General features: G+C 37.6%; 2 protein-coding genes across 15 annotated transcripts in view; one reads left to right on the top strand and one right to left on the bottom strand.

The window, feature by feature from the left end:
- Positions 1-8,931, top strand: part of LOC127439649 (polyubiquitin-like) — a 29,348-nt gene extending 20,417 nt beyond the window's left edge. For 3 of the 13 annotated variants that reach the window (XM_051695885.1, XM_051695881.1, XM_051695877.1), the window contains exon 3: positions 8,304-8,931. In XM_051695885.1, the coding sequence (XP_051551845.1) occupies positions 8,304-8,528 (225 nt within the window). In that variant the 3' untranslated portion in view covers positions 8,529-8,931. Of the gene's footprint in view, positions 1-65; positions 947-7,717; positions 7,869-8,050 lie in introns of those variants that run through there. The other 10 variants (XM_051695886.1, XM_051695882.1, XM_051695878.1 and 7 more) reach the window with 6 other exon arrangements.
- Positions 8,932-18,566: 9,635 nt separating this feature from the next.
- Positions 18,567-25,817, bottom strand: LOC127439637 (ubiquitin carboxyl-terminal hydrolase 30-like). 2 transcript variants are annotated; one of them, XM_051695861.1, is made up of 13 exons: positions 25,251-25,817; positions 24,310-24,419; positions 24,033-24,215; positions 23,837-23,940; positions 23,586-23,684; positions 22,712-22,757; positions 22,526-22,620; positions 22,279-22,338; positions 22,034-22,120; positions 21,774-21,848; positions 21,426-21,651; positions 21,150-21,258; positions 18,567-19,846 (listed from the first exon to the last, which is right to left on the bottom strand). In XM_051695861.1, the coding sequence occupies exons 1-13, from the start codon at positions 25,319-25,321 to the stop codon at positions 19,609-19,611; spliced, it is 1,503 nt and encodes a 500-aa protein (XP_051551821.1). In that variant the 5' UTR covers positions 25,322-25,817; the 3' UTR covers positions 18,567-19,608. The 2 variants fall into 2 exon arrangements, with proteins under 2 accessions (XP_051551821.1, XP_051551822.1); XM_051695862.1 differs by lacking the exon at positions 25,251-25,817 and adding an exon at positions 25,103-25,244.
- Between the last annotated feature and the right edge of the window lie 321 nt (positions 25,818-26,138).

Raw genomic sequence — 26,138 nt, 5'->3', positions numbered from 1 at the left:
CATTGTACACTAATGTTTTTTTATTATTATTATTATTATTTATTTATTTTATCACATTTTGACAGGCTCGTGATGGAATTAATAATAAAGGGATTTAATGGAGAAACGAAATCTCTGACTGTGGGCTACAACACCACAGTTGGTGAACTGAAGCAGCTCATTTCACGGGACTTCAGTGTGCCACCTCCTCAGCAGAAGCTTTCTGCAAATAACGGACACCGAATCAGCCTTGATGACGATTCCAGAACACTCAGTAGTTACGGTTTGCACTCGGGGTCCGCGGTGATGCTCCTCATCACGAACCTCGGACCTCTTCAGGTGTTCGTCAAGAACGAGAAGGGCCAAACAAAAACTTACGATGTGGACGTCAATGAAACTGTAGATCAGCTCCAGCAAAAGATCTACAATAAAGAAAGAGTCCCTGTGGATCAGCAGAGACTGATTTACAACGGTATACAACTGGTGTCTGGCATGAAGCTGCTGGAGTACAACATCACATCTGGAAGCACCATTCACATGACTCTGCGTCTCCGAGGAGGTTAATGGAGAAAGTGTGACCAGGACTGACTGACTACATGGCTACAAGAACTAAACATGCCAAACATAATAGACATGAAATAGGTCTGTTTACTCTTAAAATAAAAAAATAAAATTAAAAAAACATGAAAAACTAAAGCACTTTTATTTAAGTCGTTCTAAATAAGAGCGTCTGTTAAATGCCATAAAAATTATAATATTTAACACACAGTATCTGGATACTGAATTAAAAATATATTTTTGTTGATGTACTGTAACTGATGTAGAACATGCATTATTGTCCATTAAGCCTTTATGTAATTCCAGTGTATGCACTTTACATGTACCTTTTATTTTTTATTTTTGCAGATGATCTTTCATTATTGATTTTGCATCCTTAATTAAATAATAAATGTTTGAAATATAACAATGTGTTGTACTCCACTTTTTATAAAATGTAGTGTTTAGTGACTGTTACACACAAAACATTTATGGGGGTATTTTAGTCACTTTCGGAGGCAATTTTGCCCCAAGAACCCATTAATTTATGACCCTCGTCTACGCTATGCCAAACAAAATTGCTGTCATAAATTGGGGGTTATGTCTCAAATTTTGTTATGTCTGATCTGAATCACTGAATATGGGAGATGGGGGCAAGCTGTCACACTTTTAGCTCCACTGCACATTTCTCAGGATAGGTTTATATTTAAAAGAAAATTTCTGTGAAGGTTTGAACCATTACAATGTACTGTACTCCACTTTTTATGAAATGTAGTGTTTAGTGACTTACACACAAAATATCAGCAGGTCTACGCCAGTGTCAGAAATGAACTTTTCCCTTAAGGATTTGATTTTCAAGGATTTTTTTTTTTTTTTCTTTTAACCTTTATGAGGGCACGTGTTTTCTAATGTCAAATTCTTCCATTTAATCTACCGGTATTATTAAGATAAATTCTTTTGAGTAATTATATTGTATGTTTCATGAAATAATATGTACACTGGTGGCCAAAAGTTTGGAATAATGTACAGATTTTGCCCTTATGTAAAGAAATTGGTACTTTTATTCACCAAAGTGGCATTCAACTGATCACAATGTATAGTCAGGACATTAATAACATGAAAATTACTATTACAATTTGAAAAAAAAAAAATGCTCAGTACTTCAAAGAGTTCTCATAAAAAAATCCTCCACGTGCAGCAATGACAGCTTTGCAGATCCTTGGCATTCTAGCTGTCAGTTTGTCCAGATAATCAGGTGACATTTCACCCTACGCTTCCTGTAGCACTTGTCATAGATGTGGCTGTCTTGTTGGGCACTTCTCACGCACCTTACAGTCTAACTGATCCCACAAAAGCTCAGTGGGGTTAAGATCCATAACACTCTTTTCCAATTTTCTGTTGTCCAATGTCTGTGTTTCTTTGCCCACTCTAACTTTTTCTTTTTGTTTTTCTGTTTCAAAAGTGGCTTTTTATTTGCAATTCTTCCCATAAGGCCTGCACCCCTGAGTCTTCTCTTTACTCTTGTACATGAAACTGGTGTTGAGCGGGTAGAATTCAATGAAGCTGTCAGCTGAAGACATGTGAGGTGTCTATTTCTCAAACTAGAGACTCTGATGTACTTATCCTCTTGTTTAGTTGTTCATCTGGCCTTCCACATCTCTTTCTGTCCTTGTTAGAGCCAGTTGTCCTTTGTCTTTGAAGAGTGTAGTGTACACCTCTGTATGAAATCTTCAGTTTTTTAGCAATTTCAAGAATTGTATAGTATAGCCTTCATTCCTCAAAACAATGATTGACTGATGAATTTCTAGAGGAAGCTGTTTCTTTTTTGCCATTTTTGACCTAATATTGATCTTAAAACATGCCAGTCTATAGCATACTGTAGCAACTCAAACACAAACACAAAGACGATGTTAAGCTTCATTTAACGAACCAAATAGCTTTCAACTGTGTTTGATATAATGGCAAGTGAGTTTCTAGTACCAAATTAGCAATTTAGCATGATTACTCAAGGAAAAGGTGTTGGAGTGATGGCTGCTAGAAATGGGGCTGTCTAGATTTGAACAAAAATCAGTAATGTCCTGACTATACTTTGTGATCAGATGAATGCCACTTTGGTGAATTAAAGTACCAATTTCCTTCCAAAACAGCAAAATCTGTACATTATTCCAAACTTGTGGCTGCCAGTGTATACCTTGAATAGAATTCAGAAAGATTCATTATGGGGCATTTTTTTCACCTACATTTTGAATTTTAGAGGCAATTTTGCCCCAAGCATCCGTTAATTTATGACCCTGGTCTACGCTACGCCAAACAAAACTGCTGTCATAAATTGGGGTATGTCTCAAATTTTGTTATGTCTGATTTGAATCACTGAAGTTCAAGTTTATGTTTAAAAAGAACATTTCTGTGTAGTTCCATACCTCACAATCTTGTCTACAAAAAACAAAAAGGGCAACAAACATTTCTATGGTCATTGTACACAAGAAAAATACAGTTCATTTAACACATGTTGACCTTTTGAGACAACGTGCCCCCATAGCAGGGCATTGTCATGTCTTTTAATTAACTGAATAAAACAATCAAAAATCCTGACATAATTCTCAGTGAATGGCATTGGTGTACAGGATGTGGTGCACTCAATTTGGGCATAATTAATCAAGCGGCAAGGCTTAGTAGCTAGAAACCCCTTAAGTTAAGAAAACCCTTAAGAAAAAGAAGAAAATAACTTAAGGGGTTTCTTGCTTCTAGGCAAATATATTTTTTAAATGATTTATAACAGAACAATTATTGAATAACTGTGGGTAGAATTGACAGTAAAATGTCTTTTCTGATCTACATCACTGTTACTTATTATAGGAAATGACAAATATTTCCTACCAGTTATCCTGGAAGATGTTGTTTGTACAAATCTAATGCACAACAGTTTAAAGGAACAAACTGGATTCATCGTACACCAACCTAGGCCCACTGTAGGTGTTAATCAGGTTTGGTTTCATTTCCTGACAGAGGCAAGGTAAGCATACAAGCATAAGGCAACCAGATTGGCAAACAGCACTCGAAACTATACAAAGAGTCAGAAAGAGAAAGCGAAAGTAAGATACTGGATAGTACTGGATCAGAGTGTGCACGGTATGTAATCTAAAGGAAGGAATTAGTGTATGAGTCCTATGTTTACCTGAACAGGTATATAGTTGATGTTGATAAACTGAAACGGTGTCCAAACCTTCCAGTTCATCTTCAGTGCAAACCAGTAACTTGTTTTAAGTTTATTTTGAAGGTCTGTTAGTTTCATGCCCTACAAAGACCAAAGTTTTTATGATATCAGTGCAGCCATGCACCGAATATTGCCAGCATAAGTTATATATTAGAACAATAAGATACAATATAACAAGTAGTCAAGATCATTGAAAGCAAATCACAGGCATAAGCAGAGTATTGAAGATAAGATGTTTTGATCTGTTAATTAAATGCTGACAAACGGCTTTAATGTTAAAGACTTTTCATTTTAAAACTTGACTTGGTTAAACTCAGTGACCTGTTAGGCACAATATAAAACAATATCAGTTTTACTTATTATTTGTTTGGTGTCAGTTGTAATTGGCACAGGCACATTTGAGCGGTGTGACAGTAACAATAAGGACATGTTCTTTAAGCTCAAATAGCATGGTATGGAACAGCACGACATTGCCCTTCATGATGATATATACAGAAATGGAGGCTTCAGTCAACAACACACCAATCAGAAATCACCACATGAGCTAGGACACTGACAGCTGTAGATCAGCATACAGGTAAAGTTTATTGACAAGTACCAGTACTCTTTATATCAACAAGATTCTGGTCAAAGTTGAGCATCATGACGAACAGCCCACTTCGATTCTTTCACAAAATGCCAAACAGAAAAAGATTGTCTCCTGAATTAGAGAGTGTCAGCCAAATGTATAACAATTAGGCTACATATTAACAAGACCTAACTGGACCGTAGAATAGTTCTCGAGGCTTAAATAGAGTAATGAACATTTATTTTGAGTGCTGATCAAACTTTGTTGGAGTACTCTCAAAGTTTTCCTACTTTGAAACTGATGCATTTATTGAATGTTTTATTAGGTGTGATGTTTCGTGTTTGTCAAGTCATTTTATATCTAAATTCCTCCTTTTTTTCTTTTTCTTTTTTTTTCCCCCCAGTTTGGAATGCCCAATTCCCAATGCACTCTAAATCCTTGTGGTGGCCTAGTGACTCGCCTCAATCCGGGTGGCGTAGGACGATCTCAGTTGCCTCTGTGTCTTAGACCGTCAATCCTGCATTTTATCACGTGGCTTGTTGAGCGCGTTACCGCGGAGACATAGCGCGTGTGGAGCCTTTAAGCCATCCACTCACAGCTCATCACGTGCCCCATCGAGAGCGAACCATGAGGAGATTACCCCATGTGACTCTACCCTCCCTAGCAACCGGGCCAGTTTGGTTGCTTAGGATACCTGGCTGGAGACCTGGCTGGAAATTCCTCCTTTTTTTTTTTTTTTTTTTTAAAATACAGGAAACATCCCACTGCCAAAGAGAGAAGAGAGATCTGTTATGGTTAAACAATCTGAATTTTGGCTGAAACATCATTCTGGCTCTGACTTTAGTTTCAGTAAATATTTATTTCACCTTTTCAGGAATGTCTGGAGTGTTACTTCTGTTCCAAACATATTTTAAGGAAATAAGTGAGCTATTTTGCCTACAGAATTTAGATCTGCAAGACAATTACATTTTGCAAGTTTAATAAACTATGAACTCGATTGCACACGTACATCACCATACATGGCCCATGGGGTACAGACGTTTATTTGATGTGTGTGTTTACATCTGGATGTATTAAGGTTGTTTGCTCTTCTGCAATACGTCTATAAGACGTTTCATCTCTGATGTCAAAAGGACGTTTAGCAGATATCTTTAAAACATTTATGATTTTGAATGTACTGTATGTAAATCTGATCTTTTTAAGATGTCTGTCTATGCTTTCAAGATGAAACGCTCTTAAACAGACATCTCAGAGTTTACTTGTGCTATCTGGATCCTTGATTTTTTTTACTAACAATCTTTGGTCTGATGATTCAGGTTCAGAGTAAATTTAAACTGTTAATATTGTTTTAATATACGCTGCTATGTTAATATACACTGAAATTATTGGTTATTCTTTATGACTTGGGGTTGCTTCATCTGCTTATATCATCACGTGATTATGGGAAATTCCCTCATTCCTTTCATGTCCATTTATATATATATATATATATATATATATATATATATATATATATATATATATATATATGTATGTATCCAGTAATAGAATATTTATACAACGTAAATAATGGCAATTATTTATGCACTAATTTGATTTTTTTTTTTTTTTATGTAATTGAATAAGTATCTTAGTAAGGCAAAATACATTGTGTTATTGGTTAACCAGACAGATTATCCCTGTGCATCCTGATTCCTGGTGATCAATGATTTCTCAGGATTTCCATCAGCGATTAGGCGGAGAATGGAAACCGAAAGTTACTGAGGAAGTCCTCGAAAATGAAACAAAACCGGCATCCTGGTTCCCTGGATGATCGAGTCAATTCACTCGGAGGCTGCATAAACGTATATACCATGACTTACACAATCCGTCAGCTTTATAAAAGACATCTTTTGTGTGAGCATGTAGATATTTTGCGGTCATCCGTAGTGTCTACTCTCAAACTGGCCGTGAACTTCAATGCAAATGTAATCTTCCATCATTGCAAAGGAAAAGTGTTATTCACAAAACATGCTCCAGCCGCCAATGCAAAAAACCCAAAATTTCGCCCAGCTTCCTCAAGAGTTAGGTACAGCGAGTCAGGCCCACTCACATGAGAAACATCCAATGGTTTACTCAGTCATTGATTCTATAAAAGACATTGCCAGATTTGGACATGTGAATACTTTGTGACAGTTTTTCGTTTCTATTCTCAGTTTGGCAGGAAACATCAGAGCAAACGAGATCTTTTTCTGATGTAAGAGTTTCTTACATTCCTTGAACCGATCGTGTTTCTCTCTTGTTGAACTTGCAAAGTCTGGGAACAAGAAAACATTATGGTTCTTCCAAGAAAGCTTCCCTTTGCTCCTCGCCTGGCGCAACACGAGATCTTTATCGGATGATCTCAGAAATCTGGCCAGAATTGATCTGGGCCTGTCTCCCTCAGCAGATCTGTGAGCCGGCACTCTGTGAGCTCGCTCGATTTCCAGCTTGTGGCCTGTTATGTCGAGCAGACTCGGGAAGAGCTCGTCCAGGAATTTCACCATATCTCTGCCCTCCTCATGCTCAGGAATTCCAACAATTTGAACGTTATTCCTGTGGCTTCTATTGTCAAGATCTTCACTCTTGTCAAGGAGATGTTCCAAATCAACTTTGGTCGCGGGCGGATTAGCGGTTAATTCCCTCTCCGAAGATTCCAGAAAATCGATTTGTTTTTCAACATCAGACACTCTTGTACCTAACTCAGAGAATTTTATTTCCATCGCCGTAATCGATCCACGTATTACAGCGAGATCCTCCAAGTCAGCAAGAATCTTCGTCAACATCACCGACATGTTGGACAACTGACGCTGGATCTCCTCTCCCGCTGCGCCATCCAAATCGAGTCCCCGGTCTGTAGGCCTGTCGGGGCTTTCATCCTGAACATGTAAGTGTCTGTTAATATCTCCAGAGCCTGAGGATTTTGACTTCTTTGCCATGTTTTGCAACAAAGGAAAAATGTGTAACTGGGTGTATCAAATTTCACCAGATTATAACATGAGAATAATCGAAAATTCAGCAAAGTGCGCAGAGCTCGTCGCTCACACATCTGCTCCTTGCATGGCGTCACCCAAAAAATCACAGTTACTTATTATAGGAAATGACAAATATGTCCTGCCAGTTATCCTGGAAGATGTTGTTTGTACAAATCTAATGCACAACAGTTTAAAGGAACAAACTGGATTCATCGTACACCAACCTAGGCCCACTGTAGGTGGTTTCATATCAGTGTTAATCAGGTTTGGTTTCATTTCCTGACAGAGGCAAGGTGAGCATACCAGCATAAAGCAACCAGACTGGCAAACAGCACTCGAAACTATACAAAGAGTCAGAAAGAGAAAGCGAAAGTAAGATACTGGATAGTACTGGATCAGAGTGTGCATGGTATGTAATCTAAAGGAAGGAATTAGTGTATGACCTTGTTTTGAGGCGGGGCATCAGCTGATGCCTTATATACCTCTACCCAGATCCAGATTATTTGGTTGTGAGTTCAGTGTGATTTGCATAAACAAACAAGCAGGCTACTGTTCAGCGGAAGATGTCAACAGCTCGGTAAGCTTTTTACCCCACTGAAATATAACTGATTGATTAATTTATCGATTAATATTAAATGATAAATAGTTAAAAACTATGCAATAGATTGATCAGACTTGTAAAATGCAACGGAAAAGTTTTATGAGTAGAAATGTTTTGTATACTAAGGTTGTTTTTTCTGTTTTACTTTATTTTGTCAGTTTCATGATGGATCTGGAAGTAACACGGTTAAATGGTGATAAGAAACGTCTGACTGTGGACAGCAACGCCACAGTTGGTGAGCTCAAGAAGCGTATATCGGAGGTCTTCAGAGATCACCCTTCACAGCAGAAGCTTTCTGCAAATAACGGACACCGAATCAGCCTTGATGACGATTCCAGAACACTCAGTAGTTACGGTTTGCACTCGGGGTCCGCGGTGATGCTCCTCATCACGAACCTCGGACCTCTTCAGGTGTTCGTCAAGAACGAGAAGGGCCAAACAAAAACTTACGATGTGGACGTCAATGAAACTGTAGATCAGCTCCAGCAAAAGATCTACAATAAAGAAAGAGTCCCTGTGGATCAGCAGAGACTGATTTACAACGGTATACAACTGGTGTCTGGCATGAAGCTGCTGGAGTACAACATCACATCTGGAAGCACCATTCACATGACTCTGCGTCTCCGAGGAGGTTAATGGAGAAAGTGTGACCAGGACTGACTGACTACATGGCTACAAGAACTAAACATGCCAAACATAATAGACATGAAATAGGTCTGTTTACTCTTAAAATAAAAAAATAAAATAAAAAAAACATGAAAAACTAAAGCACTTTTTTTTAAGTCGTTCTAAATAAGAGCGTCTGTTAAATGCCATAACAATTATAATATTTAACACACAGTATCTGGATACTGAATTAAAAATATATTTTTGTTGATGTACTGTAACTGATGTAGAACATGCATTATTGTCCATTAAGCCTTTATGTAATTCCAGTGTATGCACTTTACATGTACCTTTTATTTTTTATTTTTGCAGATGATCTTTCATTATTGATTTTGCATCCTTAATTAAATAATAAATGTTTGAAATATAACAATGTGTTGTACTCCACTTTTTATAAAATGTAGTGTTTAGTGACTTACACACAAAATATCAGCAGGTCTACGCCAGTGTCAGAAATGAACTTTTCCATTAAGGATTTGATTTTCAAGGATTTTTTTTTTTTTTTTTTAACCTTTATGAGGGCACGTGTTTTCTAATGTCAAATTCTTCCATTTAATCTACCGGTATTATTAAGATAAATTCTTTTGAGTAATTATATTGTATGTTTCATGAAATAATATGTACACTGGTGGCCAAAAGTTTGGAATAATGTACAGATTTTGCCCTTATGTAAAGAAATTGGTACTTTTATTCACCAAAGTGGCATTCAACTGATCACAATGTATAGTCAGGACATTAATAACATGAAAATTACTATTACAATTTGAAAAAAAAAAATGCTCAGTACTTCAAAGAGTTCTCATAAAAAAAATCCTCCACGTGCAGCAATGACAGCTTTGCAGATCCTTGGCATTCTAGCTGTCAGTTTGTCCAGATAATCAGGTGACATTTCACCCTACGCTTCCTGTAGCACTTGTCATAGATGTGGCTGACTTGTTGGGCACTTCTCACGCACCTTACAGTCTAACTGATCCCACAAAAGCTCAGTGGGGTTAAGATCCATAACACTCTTTTCCAATTTTCTGTTGTCCAATGTCTGTGTTTCTTTGCCCACTCTAACCTTTTCTTTTTGTTTTTCTGTTTCAAAAGTGGCTTTTTCTTTGCAATTCTTCCCATAAGGCCTGCACCCCTGAGTCTTCTCTTTACTCTTGTACATGAAACTGGTGTTGAGCGGGTAGAATTCAATGAAGCTGTCAGCTGAAGACATGTGAGGTGTCTATTTCTCAAACTAGAGACTCTGATGTACTTATCCTCTTGTTTAGTTGTTCATCTGGCCTTCCACAACTCTTTCTGTCCTTGTTAGAGCCAGTTGTCCTTTGTCTGTGAAGAGTGTAGTGTACACCTCTGTATGAAATCTTCAGTTTTTTAGCAATTTCAAGAATTGTATAGTATAGCCTTCATTCCTCAAAACAATGATTGACTGATGAATTTCTAGAGGAAGCTGTTTCTTTTTTGACCTTAAAACATGCCAGTCTATTGCATACTGTGACAACTCAAAACTAAAAACAAAGACAATGTTAAGCTTCATTTAACAAACCAAATAGCTTTCAACTGTGTTTGATATAATGGCAAGTGAGTTTCTAGTACCAAATTAGCAATTTAGCATGATTACTCAAGGATAAGGTGTTGGATTGATGGCTGCTAGAAATGGGGCCTGTCTAGATTTGATCAAAAATGACTTTTTTCATATAGAGATGGTGCTGTTTTTTTACATCAGTAATGTCCTGACTATACTTTGTGATCAGATGAATGCCACTTTGGTGAATTAAAGTACCAATTTCCTTCCAAAACAGCAAAATCTGTACATTATTCCAAACTTGTGGCTGCCAGTGTATACCTTGAATAGAATTCAGAAAGATTCATTATGGGGCATTTTTTTCACCAACATTTTGAATTTTGGGGGCATTTTTGTCACTTTCTGAGGCAATTTTGCCCCAAGCATCCGTTAATTTATGACCCTGGTCTACACTACGCCAAACAAAACTGCTGTCATAAATTGGGTGGTATGTCTCAGATTTTGTTATGTCTGATTTGAATCACTGAAGTTCAAGTTTATGTTTAAAAAGAACATTTCTGTGTAGGTCCATACCTTAAAATATTGTCTACAAAAAACAAAAAGGGCAACAAACATTTCTATGGTCATTGTACACAAGAAAAATACAGTTAATTTAACACATGTTGACCTTTTGAGACAACGTACCCCCATAGCAGGGCATTATCATGTCTTTTAATTAACTGAATAAAATAATCAAAAATCCTGACATAATTCTCAGTGTTTCTACAAACAGTAGAATGGCATTTGTGTACAGGATGTAGTGCACTCAATTTGGGCATAATTAATCAAGCGGCAAGGCTTAGTTGTCAGAAACTCCTTAAGTTAAGAAAACCCTTAAGAAAAAGAAGAAAATAACATAAGGGGTTTCTTGCTTCTAGGCAAATATCTTTTTTAAATGATTTATAACAGAACAATTATTAAATAACTGTGGGTAGAATTGACAGTAAAATGTCTTTACTGATCTACATCACTGTTACTTGTTTTTTGTAATTAACATTTTTATTGATTCATGTGCATATGACAGTGAAAAAAACTCACATATATAATGAATCAACATTTTACATTTAAACCCTACTCTTACAATCCCACCCTGACCCCTAACGAACACCCCTGTGGTCCCACATAACACACACAAAATCCAAAAAAATAAAATAAATATATATACATATACTTACATAAAATAAATAAAAAATATATTATATATATATATATATACACACAAATAAATAAAATAATAAACATACATGATTAAACTACACTCTCCACATCCCCTCCCCGAGATTCCCCCCAAAAAACTAAATATTTGCCCCATTTTTTAGCAAATAAGTCCCTCAACCCCAGCCTTCTACTTACCGCCTCCTCAAATGCAGCTACCCTCCCCATTTCCACACACCACTCCAAAAAAGAGGGTGCTCCATTTGACTTCCAACCCCTTAAAATTACTTGCCTGCTGATCATGAGACTGGTCATAACCCAATTTTTTATATGATTGTCCCCTAAATGCATGACCGCCCCATCACCAAAATACAGAGTCTGGGACAAAGCAAAACCTGAGTGTTCACAACGTCGCACAAATACCTCTGAACCCTCAACCAAAACTGCTGGATCTTAACACACCCCCAAAAGACGTGGGTAGTGTCTCCAACTTCTGACTGGCATCACCAGCATGTGGGTGTGTCTTTAAGACCAAGCCTATATAATCTAGAGGGGGTCCAATAAAATCTATGTAAAATCTTAAATTGCATAAGGCGAACCCTTGAATCTCTAGATACAGACTTGACATTTTTAAGAATCTTAGTCCACACTCCATCCTCCAATACCAAATTCAAATCTTTTTCCCATACTCTCTTGAGAGAAGTCAAGGCTCCATCCCCCAGACTCTGAATTAGTAGTGAGTAATACACTGATGCTTCATGGCCTTTTCCAAAAGCAGCAATCACCTCTTCCAAAGCACCTGCCGCTCTTGGGGGGTGCGTGCCACTCCAAAAATAGTGCAGAGTAGATGGCGAAGCTGTAAATACTTATAAAACTGAGATCTGGGAATGCCAAAATGTTGAACCAAATTTTCAAAAGGTCTCAATACTCCACCCTCATATAGGTCACCAAGTGCATTAACCCCCCTCACAATCCAATCTGACCAACAAAAAGGGGACTTATTAATACATAGTTTAGGGTTCTGCTATATGCTCGAGGCAACATTTAAATAAATGTCAGAATTAAACACTCTGGACACTTTTGTCCATATCGAGTGCAAATGCAAAATAACGGGGTGCAACTTAACCTCTCCGGCCAGTTTGATCGAAAGGCTATGCAGTGGCGAGATAGGGCAAGAACTTCCTTTTCAATACAAAACCAGGGAGGGGCTCTCTCAGGTGGAAGTGACCAATGAACCAAATGTCTGAGACCGAACGCATAATAATAAAACAAAATCTTGGGTAGACCTAGCCCTCCTTTGTCAATTGGCCTATGTAACTTATTGAAATTTAACCTGGGGCGCTTACCATTCCAAATAAAGGGCTTCGCTATGCTATCAAATTGCTTGAAATAAGAGAGGGGGACATCTACAGGGAAAGACTGAAGCAGGTAGTTGAATTTTGGAATACAATTCATTTTAATAACATTAACCTTCCCAATCATCGATAAATGTAATGAAGCCCACCTGCTGACATCGCTCGAAAACCTTTTTATTAAAGGGTCAAAATTAACTCTAACTAAATCAGACAAATTTGCTGGGAATAAAATCCCCAAATACTTAATGCCCTGTTTGGGCCACTGGAAGGCGCCCGGTTGGAAAGCCGTTTCTGGGCAGTACGCTGTCAGTGCCAAAGCTTCGGATTTAGACCAACTGACTTTGTATCCTGAGAACTTGGAAAAGGAATTAATTATTCTGTGGAGGCAAGGCATAGATCTAGTAGGTTCAGAGACAAATAATAAAATATCATCTGCGTAAAGCAGAAGCTTATGCGCCACACCTCCCGCTGTCACCCCTGGAAAATCATCCTCCTTTCTTATCGCAGCTTCTAATGGTTCCAGGGCAAGACAGAACAATAATGGGGAAAGAGGGCAACCCTGTCGAGTGCCCCTATCCAGAGTAAAATAATCTGAAATTAATCCATTTGTTTGTACCGCTGCTACAGGGTGTTTATAAAGTAACTTAATCCAACCAATAAATGTACTCCCGAACCCATACATTTCCAAAATCTTAAAAAGATAATCCCATTCTACCATATCAAACGCCTTTTCTGCGTCAAGTGAGATGGCAGCAACCGGAGATTGTTCATTCGCCACTGACCACATGATATTGATGAGACGCCTGATGTTATCAGAAGAGCTACGGCCCCGAATAAATCCCACCTGATCTATATGTATAAGAGATGTCATAACCTTACTTAATCGGTTGGCCAAAATTTTTGACAATATTTGTACATCTAGTTGGATCAGGGAAATTGGACGGTAACTTTTACACTCGCTTGGATCTTTGTCCTTTTTAAGAATCAGACTGATCCGGCCTTGTGTCATGGTTGGAGAAAGTTTTCCCTACTTTAGTGATTCAGTATAAACTTCTAACAAAAGTGGGGCCAGTTCTGTAGCATAGGATCTAAAAAATTCTGCGGCAAAACCATCTGGCCCCGGAGCCTTGCCAGTAGGTAGGGACTTAATTACCTCTTTAAGCTCCTCCAAGGTTATCTCAGAATCAAGACAGTTTTTTGTTCAGTCGTCAGTTTAGGAATATCTAATGGTTCCACAAAGTTTCTAATATCTTCATCAGTAGACGAAGACATGGAACTATAAAGATCAATATAGAATTCTTTAAAGGCATTATTAATATCAATGGCCGTGGTAAATATTTCATCACCAGCAGATTTCACTGAGGGAATAGTCGAAAAAAACTCTCTCTGCTTTATATATCTAGCCAAAAGCTTCCCTGCCTTGTCCCCCGACTCAAAACTCCACTTTCTGCGACAAAATAGTATTATATCTATAATTTCAATCGGGTCAATTCTCTGAGGCCATCAGCTGACATATGGCGCTTCAGCTCTGCCTCTGCACTTTTAATATTTCCTTCCAACTCCACAAGTTCTCGTGCTTTGGATTTTTTGATGAATGAGGCATACTGTATGATCCGGCCCCTAAGAACCGCCTTAAGTGCTTCCCAAGCCACGCTCACAGAGGATACTGAGGACCAGTTGGTCTCCATATAAACGTTGATTTCAGTCTTTAACATTTGTTGGAAATCAGGATTTTGCAGAAGGGATACATTAAGGTGCCAAAAATATGATTTATTTTTCTCTATATGTGGCATCACCTCTAAACTCACCAGGGCATGATCCGAGACTAAAATGTTTCCAATTGAGCAATCGACAACAGATGAAATTAGGGATTTGGATATAATAAAAAAAATCTATTCTAGAATAAATCTTATGGACTGATGAAAAAAAATGTATAGTCCCTACCGGATGGGTTCAAAAGTCTCCAAATATCCGAAAGACCAAGATTTTTACACATCCTGTGAAGTGTCAGTGTTGCTCTAGGATGTTTACACACTTTTGCAACACTATGATCAAGGACTGAATCCATCAAAAGATTAAAGTCTCCTCCCAATATTATACCATGCGGGGTGCCAGCGGTTTGCAACATCCCTTCAAGATCTATAAAAAAGACTTGATCTTCCATGTTAGGTGCGTAAATATTAGCCAAAATCAGACTTTGCCCTTGAATTTCAGCTAAAACAATAATTACTCTTCCTAATTTATCTTTAATCTGTTTGAGACATTTGAATTGTAAATGTTTATTAATCAGTATAATGACTCCCTTGGTCTTTCTTGAGCCAACACTAAAGAAAACATGTCCATCCCATATCTTCCCAAATTTTTCAGCTTCCTGCGGGGAAAGATGTGTTTCTTGAAGAAACACTATATCATATTTCTTACGTTTAAGAAAAGTAATAACCTTCCTTCTTTTTATGGGGTGCCCCAACTCATTCACATTCCATGTGGAGAGAGATAGTACACTCATATTAACATTTGACATATTGATATAATAAAAAAAAAATTTGTGTGTGAAAAACAAAATTATGAAGACCACATTCCCCATTAGTGAAACAATCAACCCCCGAACATCCCCCGGAACAAAACAAACACAGTATAAAATATAAAGCTGTATTAAGGTCCTAGTTCCCATTTGATTTTCCACAACTCATGTTGTCTGGAGTTTTTTGTCTACTAAATGTTCTTGGAAATATATATTTTTTCAATGTTTTGTCCACGGAACAGTCCAAAAACACTTTAAACTGCAGTACAGCCCATTGAAGATACTATACGACATCTATCCCTCACAGCCTCGTTTCCCGTTGTCATTTCCAAAGATGGCAGACCTATAGACCTTATTTAGAGCAGCGCCAGATTTGATTTTTGACGGGAATGACAACGAGGCTGTGAGACAGACTTAAGGGGCGATCACACTACAATTTGCGCTCCATCATTCCCATTCAAACGCATCCAAACACGGAAAACCAGAAACGCAAGCTCATTTAAAGAAACTGATTACAATGCTGCGTACCAAAGTTCTAGCTCGGTGAACTCTGGACTGCGAATCTGGATGACGAGAGGGCGTGTGACCAATGGAAGATTGAAACCTCACACACTGACCTGTTGGCTCAAAATTCAAAGGATATTTCAAAAATGCAAGTTTTTATTGTTGCTGGAAAGTGAGTACATGGTGTATATATATATACAGGTGCATCTCAATAAATTAGAATGTCGTGGAAAAGTTCATTTATTTCAGTAATTCAACTCAAATTGTGAAACTCGTGTATTAAATAAATTCAGTGCACACAGATTGAAGTAGTTTAAGTCTTTGGTTCTTTTAATTGTGATGATTTTGGCTCACATTTAACAAAAACCCACCAATTCACTATCTCAAAAAATTAGAATACATCATAAGACCAATAAAAAAAACATTTTTAGTGAATTGTTGGCCTTCTGGAAAGTATGTTAATTTACTGTATATGTACTCAATACTTGGTAGGGGCTCCTTTTGCTTTAATTACTGCCTCAATTCGGCGTGGCATGGAGGTGATCAGTTTGTGGCACTGCTGAGGTGGTATGGAAGCCCAGGTTTCTTTGACAGTGGCCTTCAGCTTATCTGCATTTTTTGGTCTCTTGTTTCTCATTTTCCTCTTGACAATACCCCATAGATTCTCTATGGGGTTCAGGTCTGGTGAGTTTGCTGGCCAGTCAAGCACACCAACACCATGGTCATTTAACCAACTTTTGGTGCTTTTGGCAGTGTGGGCAGGTGCCAAATCCTGCTGGAAAATGAAATCAGCATCTTTAAAAAGCTGGTCAGCAGAAGGAAGCATGAAGGGCTCCAAAATTCCTTGGTAAACGGGTGCAGTGACTTTGGTTTTCAAAAAACACAATGGACCAACACCAGCAGATGACATTGCACCTCAAATCATCACAGACTGTGGAAACTTAACACTGAACTTCAAGCAACTTAGGCTATGAGCTTCTCCACCCTTCCTCCAGACTCTAGGACCTTGGTTTCCAAATGAAATACAAAACTTGCTCTCATCTGAAAAGAGGACTTTGGAACACTGGGCAACAGTCCAGTTCTTCTTCTCCTTAGCCCAGGTAAGACGCCTCTGACGTTGTCTGTGGTTCAGGAGTGGCTTAACAAGAGGAATACGACAACTGTAGCCAAATTCCTTGACATGTCTGTGTGTGGTGGCTCTTGATGCCTTGACCCCAGCCTCAGTCCATTCCTTGTGAAGTTCACCCAAATTCTTGAATCGATTTTGCTTGACAATCATAAGGCTGCGGTTCTCTCGGTTGGTTGTGCAACTTTTTCTTCCACACTTTTTCCTTCCACTCAACTTTCTGTTAACATGCTTGGATACAACACTCTGTGAACAGCCAGCTTCTTTGGCAATGAATGTTTGTGGCTTACCCTCCTTGTGAAGGGTGTCAATGATTGTCTTCCGGACAACTGTCAGATCAGCAGTCTTCCCCATGATTGTGTAGCCTAGTGAACCAAACTGAGAGACCATTTTGAAGGCTCAGGAAACCTTTGCAGGTGTTTTGAGTTGATTAGCTGATTGGCATGTCACCATATTCTAATTTTTTGAGATAGTGAATTGGTGGGTTTTTGTTAAATGTGAGCCAAAATCATCACAATTAAAAGAACCAAAGACTTAAACTACTTCAGTCTGTGTGCATTGAATTTATTTAATACACGAGTTTCACAATTTGAGTTGATTTACTGAAATAAATGAACTTTTCCACGACATTCTAATTTATTGAGATGCACCTGTATATATATATATATATATATATATATATATATATATATATATATATATATATAATTTTTTTTAATTTAAATAATATTAGTTTGAATTTGTTAAATGTTATTTACTAAAACCAGAAGCTCTCCTGCATGAGAATTGTGTGCTCAAAGCTTAGTGTGACCACCCCTTTATCCTGTGCCCTAAATCGCATATTGTCAGAGTATGTACTCTATTTGATGAAGGATACACTTCTCAGCCAGTATGCTCTTTAGGTATGCATGCAAGTAGTATTTTGATTCCAGATATACTTCATCTGGTGATGTGGGTATTGACACATGACCCAAATATATGACATAATAATTACTGCAAAACGTATCTACTCTAAGTAGATTAACACTCTAAGGAACAACTTTCCTGGTATATAGCACTTACAGCTGAAAAGCGCTGTCCATCTCGTAGATCACCACCGTTCTTCTAAATCCAGCGTTTTCAACTTGATGCTCCTCAGCTCAAGGGGGATTATGGGATCGTAAAGACAATCCGCACTTCAAAATATCAAAACCTAAAAAAAAAAAAAAACTGTAGGTCATCCGTGTATTTCTCGCTTACTGTTTTATGAACACTGAGGATTCTGACTTACTACTTTATTGGCATACTCTTTTTGGCATACTATATAATAGGGAAGGATGGATATTTGTACAAAGCATAAGAGTCTCTTTAATTTGCTATGCACTGTATAAAGTTCATAATTTTTACAACTCGTGTTTTATGGAGTTTTTTGTCTTCTGAAAAACATATGTTGTTCAAAACCCGTATGACTTTCTTTCAAAAGGCATTATTTTTCAGAATGTTTTGGGTGCTCTTTTCCATACAATGAAAGTGAATGAGGACGGGCCAACGGAGGCTGTCGAGTTCTCAAAACGACAAAAAACTTAAAAAATGGTCCATACGATTTTGTATGCTATATTCAAAGTTTTCTGAAGCTTATACTATATCTTTTTGTGTGGAAACTAGTAAATTCTGAAAATCTTCCCCTCTGCCATAGCTCTCAAATCTCACACGCTCAAGTTAAAATATACCATATCAAGACGAATAGATGCAAAAAACGGCAAAGGGTTATTATAGCCAGTGATTTAGAAAACCATGTGACATGCTGGAAAATATTACTGTTGCAGATTTTATTTACTTTAATTTACACATGAAAAACATTCATTCATACAATCATACACACTAATATCATAAAAATATACTGTAGTGCAAATAGCATCATGAACATATAACACGTGAAATTTACAGAATAACACTTGAAATTACATACAGGAAAAAATTATGTCGGCAGAAAATCAAACTTGTAATTCTTCTGGATCTTTAGATGAATGCAAGCTAGCAACACCTGCACAAAAGGGTGTAATTGCATTCTAATATTCCTGCAATGTTTTCAAGTTAAAATGACAGGTATATCAAACAAACAAAAAACTCCAAAAATTTCCATGAGGACACTGGGTCTACACATTTAGAAACATCTGATGAGGAAACATCTTGTGATTTTATGTTTTTTCTTAATTAACTTACAAATGTGTTGCAAAAACAGTGTAGCAGATTCTAAATGTTACAAAGGACTGTTACATGTGATAATTGTTGAGGGACATATTTAAACAATTTCATTACAATGGGTAATTAATAATCAAAGACTGATCATTATATGTTAATTTTAAAACTGCATGAGAATCAAAGTAAAGTGTCCTGCTTCCCAGCAAATCATGACATCATGCTCAAGGCGACAAACCAGGGCCAAATTGCCTCTAAATAACATTATACAATGTAGAGTTTTTGCTGACTAAATACCGGGATTATACATCTGTGCGAACACCATGTCACTGTTAGAGAGAAATTCTGACTTATGCACCTGCTACAAATAGCAAAACAAGTTAAAAAAAAAAACACGCCATAGATGTTAACCAGGATTAAGGTGGCAACTACGAGCAGAAGCAACCTCCTCTTTCCTCTCTTTCTCACAGAGAGAGAGCAGTAACATGCACTGAAATACACGCCAAACTGCATGCACAAGGATGCATGATTGCTCTCGGCCATAGAAGTTTGGCCTGGAACGGGGAGGAACGAGGGTTAACGCTCTAGCATTGGATGACGCACAAGGCTATTGTAGAATAACTAAGGATAACTAACCCAGCAGAGATGCTAATCCTTTACCTCAGACCAGGTCTTTGCACTCGCTCATAAAATAGCAGATATGCACTGGAGGAGAGCGCCTCCTGCAGACTTGCTTTCCTTACAGAATCATCAGACACCCAGAGCCACTGGGAGCTGAATGGAGAGGTTCCATTACGGGCAGCAGGGCAACGGCGGTAAGTGATAAAATGTCCCGAGTGCATATCACCGTGGTGAACCAGCACGGCCATTAACCGAAAGAGGTACTCTGAAGCACTAGAGTCAGGAGAGAAAGTTATTTTGTTAATATGGAAACAAAGTTCAAACAGGTCACATCTCCCTTTCATCCTTCAAGCTAGAACTTTTCCTTGAGGCAATAAAATCCTTAAAGGGATAGTTCACCCCAAAATGAAAATGCTCTCATCATTAACTCACCCTCATGCCATCCCAGATGTGTATGACTTTCTTCAGCAGAACACAAAAAGATTTTTAGAAGAATATCTCAACTCTGTAGGTCCATACAATGCAAGTGCATGGTGATCAGACCTTTGTAGCTCCAAAAATCACAAAGGAAACATAGAAGTAATCCATAAGACTCCAGTGGATAACAATATTTAAGTCCTTTTTTTACTCTAAATCTTCTCTTTAACTTTCACTTTCAGATGTTAAAATTAAACTAACCAGGCACCACATGTGACTTTCAGATGTAAAAGTGAAAGTGGAGATTTAGAGTAAAAAGGAGGACTTAAATTTTGATCTGTTTCTCATTCACACCTATTATATAGCTTCTGAAGATATGGATTTAACCACTGGAGTCATATGGATTACTTCTATGTTTCCTTTATGTGATTTTTGGAGCTACAGAGGTCTGATCACCATTCACTTGCATTGAATAGAACGACAGAGCTGAGATATTCTTCTAAAAACCTTTGTTTGTGTTCTGCTGAAGAAAGAAAGTCATACAGATCTGGGATGGCATGAGGGTGAGTAAATGATGAGAGAATTTCCCTTTTTGGGTGAACTATTCCTTTAAAGGCACACTCAGTAATTGTTCTCCATTAAACACGTTTTATGCCTAAAGAAATTAATAGCACTTTGGATTTTTTTCATGGAGCAAGGCTCCATCATGGGAGGACGAACATATTGAGGTCACACGACCAGCCGTCCATTAAAAGTTAAAATTCACACGGTTTCAAAAGTATAGCCATAAGACATAAACATTATACATGTTAACATGATTTGAATGTCATAGAATCACTTACTAATCTTATCTATATACCGTTAAATGACAACAAAACCCTGTAATCTCAGAACTTGTTATAACTTTACATAGATAAGAATAGTAAGCGACTTTATCGCACTTAAATCATATAATGTTTATGCCTTCTTTAGAAATGTTGTGTTTATAGACTGGTCGAATTCACTTACACTGTAAGCACCTTACTTTAACTGCTTTATTTTATAAATGACTGTTATATCAGCCAGCACAACTTAAACTAAAATTATTGCATCTTTAAGCATAAAAGAAGCAATTTTAAAACGATTTTCCGCTATATTCCTTGCATTAATATACATCTACCTGTAGTTATAAGTGAGGTTAAGCTGTGAGCTCAGTCCTGATGAATGCAGAAAGACAGAGGAAAGGGTTCCATTGGACAATGTCTTGTTGTTGTTACAGTGTTCTGGATCTACAAATGAAGATGCAATTAGATAATCAAAAATAAAGCAACCGTCACAAGGTTATTTGCAGGTTTATAGATCTGTGGGTAAATCCATATTCATCTAGACAACAGAACCATGTTGTGATGTTGTACATTTTTGTCAGCAATGCAAAAGAGTTTACAGCTTCTCTTACCAACACCATTGGCAATGGGTTTGTCTTTTGGATCCCCAACAGCTTTGACTTCAGATTCAAGCTTATTTGTTCTGCTGGTCCTCTGCAGGTTTTGCCCAGCAGTACAATGTTTGTATCGATCCATAGACAAATACTCTGTGAACTGAACATGCTCTTGTCTCTTTATAGGAGTGCCTTCTTTAGACCACGTCAGTCTCTGCAAATGTATGCAGAGGCACTGAGGCAACTAAATGCAAAAAGAAACACATAAACAAACATGGGTTATTTAAGAGTGCTCACTCTGCTACAGTTTAACTGTCAAAGTTTGGAAATGGTTGTTGTCTGAAAGAGAATTGCAGTTATATCTACCTTTCCAAGTTTCAGCTGCTTAACAAATGTTGTCCTCTGACTCTCTTGTCCATTCACAAGCGCTCCAGCCTGTTGCTTTTAAGGGAAAGACAGTTGAAAAATTAAAGAATTATAACACCTGCATGTCAGCTTTACTGGAACTGGCGTGGTAAAGCAGTGATACTTAAGTAACATCTCTGAACATTTCATGATTATAATAAAACTTTTTTTAAACCATGAGTTATTAATCATAGCCTTTCAAAGTTTACATAACATCATACCTTGGTACAGTTTTCACATTCCACCTCTTTGATGGTTTCAGAGGAAATGAAATGCTGAAGACACTGGTCCAGAGTAACAGGTCGGCCCTAAAGGAAGATTATCAAAATGCTAGTGATGCCAACTAAACAGCACTCAAAGTCTCTAAATGTCTAATAACTTGCTTGGCAAATGTTAATATTTTCATCACAAATGATTGGAGGTTTGCAACAGTGAGTAACAAAATAATAAGAGCAAATTTACTTACCCACTGAACTGAAGGGATTGAAAGAGACAGACTGTCAAAAGAATCATAGTGCACCGGATTCTGAAATCAAGAATGACATATTATTGAGGAGAGGGCTATCAGAACATTACCAACAAATGTATTGTTTCAACAAGAGGTAGGGGTTTCAATCCAACTAATAAATGAAATGCTTATTTAAACCTCCAGATGATTATTTAAAATGTCATTTAAATAAACTAATATAAATAAATGTAATTTATTTGACCACCTGCTGTTCACAGCGCTTGCAAGCCATGTAACTTGTTAACCGCCCATGAAAAGGGTGCCGAGTCCTCCATAAACTCGGAATAGGATGTGACGGACCTGGAGATGAAAGAGGAAAAATTAACTAAATTCAGCCAATAAACATACAATCTAAATGCCTTTTTTTCTGAAGAAGAAAATCTTAATTTACCTCCACTTCTGCAGCTTATGTTTTTTTCATTTGACTCCACAGATTTCTGAAAGTTTTAACAGGAGGGATGTAAGTAATGTCTATGTAAACTACATGAACTCTAAAGATTTACATACCAGTACTCTTTTTCTGTGTCCTAATATTGCATTAAAGGGATAGTTCACCCAAAAATGTTAATGATTAGAGAATTTTCCCACCCTCATGCCATCTCAGATGTGTATGACTTTCTTTTTTCAGCAGAACACAAATTAACTATAATTAGCTCTGTAGGTCCATACAATGCAAGTGAATGGTGGCCAGAACTTTGAATCTACAAAAAGTATATAAATGCAGCATAAAAGTAATTAATAAGAGTCCAGTGGTTAAATCTACGTTTTCAGAAGCGATATGATAGGTGTGGGTAAGAAACAGATCAATATATACTGTAGGTCCTTTTTAAGTATTAATTTACACCTATGACTAGCCCCGAGAAGTACTCTAGGTGGCGATATGCACGAAGAATGCGAATCACCAAAAAAACAAAAGAAAGATGTGGAAGTAAAAGTGGAGATTTATCGTAAGAAGGACTTAAATATTGATCCTTTTCTCACCCATACCTATCATATCGCTTCTGAAGACATGGATTTAACCACTGGATTCCTATGGATTACTTTCATGCTGCCTTTATGTGCTTTTTGGAGCTCCAAAGTTCTGGCCACTATGGTTCTGTTCACTTGCATTGTATTGACCAACTGAGCTCAAATATTCTTCTTTGTTTCTGTTCTAAATAAAAAGAAAGTCATACACATCTGGGATGGCCTGAGAGTGAGTAAATAATGAGAGAATTTTAATCTTTGGGTGAACTATTCCTTGAATGCCAACTGCTCTTGTTTACCTCCAGTGTGTGCATGTCAAATAAGTGAGTGACTCTGGTTTGGCGTTCCCTTTCTTCTTCCAGTGAGGATGTGAGAACATGAAAGAGTTCATGAGCATCCTTAGGAGATAAGCCACGAAAGGTAGCATGATAAATATTCTATCGGAATCAAAATCCACAATTATAGCTAAGTTGGTAAAAACATTACAGATGATTCCAATTTTTAAAAATCCACAAAAGATGCAACTGCTTTGCATACGGAAATACCCAACCTGTTCCTCAAAGGAGCTGATGTGCCATCTGTAAAGTCCAAGAGCTTCTAACAGGCATCCTGCATCTAAAATATCATCTTCTCCATGATCTTGACTCGACAGAGCTGTGGAATGAAGGCAAGATGGACAAACCTTTCTTAGTCTGCATTCAGATTGCTTGTGATTGTGTAAGTGTTAATATTGAAAGAGAGATAACCTTTAATTAACTGCATCAAAGATCTGGACAGTTGAGTGTCTCTCTCTGTTCTCTCTGGATGGGTGCTGCTTTCACTAGTAAAGTCTTCAAGCCATCTGATAAACGAAGGGCAAGCTGCAAGGCCCTGGAGTAGCGAGTTCATAAAACATGTGTTCCCCAGATTAAGTAGACCAGGAACCATACCTGTGAGAGAAAGAATAGATTAAAAAGTAAAGTGCTTGCAAAGATCGTTTGGTTTATAGATCTACTGAAATCACAGCTAAACTAAATAAATCACCTTTTCTCTTCTTCTTCCTGTCTGAAATTGGCCCCCATAAAACGTACACTCCAGCCACCATAGCAGCAGCTACTCCACCAATCACACTCCAGTTTTTACTCATCTTGTTCCTGAAATAGAAAGAAAAGTTAGGGTTGATGACATAACTGTCAAACTTAACAGTACAATCTGTTGTTTTTAGCAAACTCGAGTAAATATACTGCCATTTCTATACACCACAGACAAGTGAAGAGAAATTTAGTGAGTGACAAAGCTTAAAAGTACATTAATAAAACATCACAGCATATATAATGGTCACAAGCATGCACAGATACACAGTGTGTTCTAATCAGAGGGACACATGTGGCAGACAGCAGACTAGTACTGACCTTGACAGCTGTGTTTACTTTAAGCCTTGGTCTCTAACAAACCCACACAAGCCATTATTATACTTAACACACACTGCTGTCAACAAATACAAAACCACAACTCCAGGACTGGTTCACATCAAATTCGTGCTGCATGCTGGAAAGAACCTTAATGAATCGTTAGATACCCATAAGTGAGAGTTAAATAAGATCTTTTGTGAAGAACCACCGACTTGTGAACACCCTATTTATTCGGTTCAAACAGTCGTTGAAAATTCAAAATACGTTGTTGCTTCATGGTATGGAAAAAATAAATAAAAATAAAAACCTGGGACTAAGTTCGCAGGGACTAAAACAGCTAAAAGCCAACTGAAGACCTTAATTAAATATAGTATCGCTAGTTCTTCCATCTATGATGATAAATGAATGTCAAATAGCAGACTGACCAAAATACTGGTCTGTTATCAAAACGAATGTGTGCTGGCCTTCAGTGCAACAGCTTGCTCCATGTTTACAGTCCTTTCCTACATCCAGCTGAGCTACACAGATGCAATATACAGCTGTCATGATACAAGTTCCCACAAAGAGTCGAACCTTGCAGCGGATCCAGTGCGTAGAAACTCTCGGACAAGCTTGTCTGTGGTTCCCTGTTTGCACCAAGGCATATTTCACAGCGCCTGGTTGTGCGGAACTAAACATTGCGCGTTGTTGTCCAACGGACTTTGATCGGAGGAGGACGGGCCTCAATGACGTAATCGGAAATGATGAAAGGCAACGAAAGCATTAGGCGTGTTCGACTTCATGCAACGCTGCGTAGATCGATCGGCGCTGGACTTGAAGCAGTGCATGTTGGTTAGAAATTTTGTCCGGTTTAAACAGGTGTTGTGCCGAAATTGGTGACCTAGAGAAAACTGTGACTAGAGGTCGCTGTTCATCAAACTTTGGCGCGAGAACGCGCTTGGCGCACCTGCACGTTATCGTGAGCGCGCTTGGAGAGTCTGTTGACAATGCTGCAGAGAAACAGTCGCGTCGAGTGAGCGATGCTGTAAAAACGGGTTCATTTACTTAAAGAAATATCCTTATTAGACAAGCTGTCCGTGCTCTATTCTCATGATTACATTTTTTTTCTGTTTGTGTTTTGCCATTGTGAATGTTATTTATGCATCAAATACATTAATAGAACTATGTGTAGTCCAGTGTTTTATTTTGTGTGTGTGTGTGTGTGTGTGTGTGTGTTTACCATTGTGATGGTTAAGTTTTCGTATATTTATAAAAGTATAATAATTATTATCAGTATTATTATTACTATTATTTATAATAATATATATATATATTTTTTTTCTTCAAAAAATTGATGTCTAAACTCCACTGATTTTTCTCTAAAAAGCATTTTAATGTTAAAGTCTTTAATGTCCCGAAATTAATTCTGGTAATGTCTAAACTCTTCTGTTTTATTCCCTAAAAAGCATTTTGGTCTGATGT

This window comes from Myxocyprinus asiaticus, chromosome 4 (genome assembly GCF_019703515.2).
Source record: "Myxocyprinus asiaticus isolate MX2 ecotype Aquarium Trade chromosome 4, UBuf_Myxa_2, whole genome shotgun sequence".
Lineage (NCBI taxonomy): Eukaryota > Metazoa > Chordata > Actinopteri > Cypriniformes > Catostomidae > Myxocyprinus > Myxocyprinus asiaticus.
Note: the sequence above shows the minus strand (reverse complement) of the source record. Positions and strands in the feature narration are given on the sequence as shown.

Excerpts from the sequence above, each read along its gene's own strand:
- LOC127439637 (XM_051695861.1), bottom strand. The coding sequence starts at position 25,321 with ATGCCTTGGTGCAAACAGGGAACCACAGACAAGCTTGTCCGAGAGTTT. Across the intron at positions 24,216-24,309 it reads CAGGAAGAAGAAGAGAAAAG|GTATGGTTCCTGGTCTACTT; the intron begins GTGATTTATTTA and ends TTTCTCTCACAG. Across the intron at positions 22,121-22,278 it reads CAATCCCTTCAGTTCAGTGG|GGCCGACCTGTTACTCTGGA; the intron begins GTAAGTAAATTT and ends ATCTTCCTTTAG.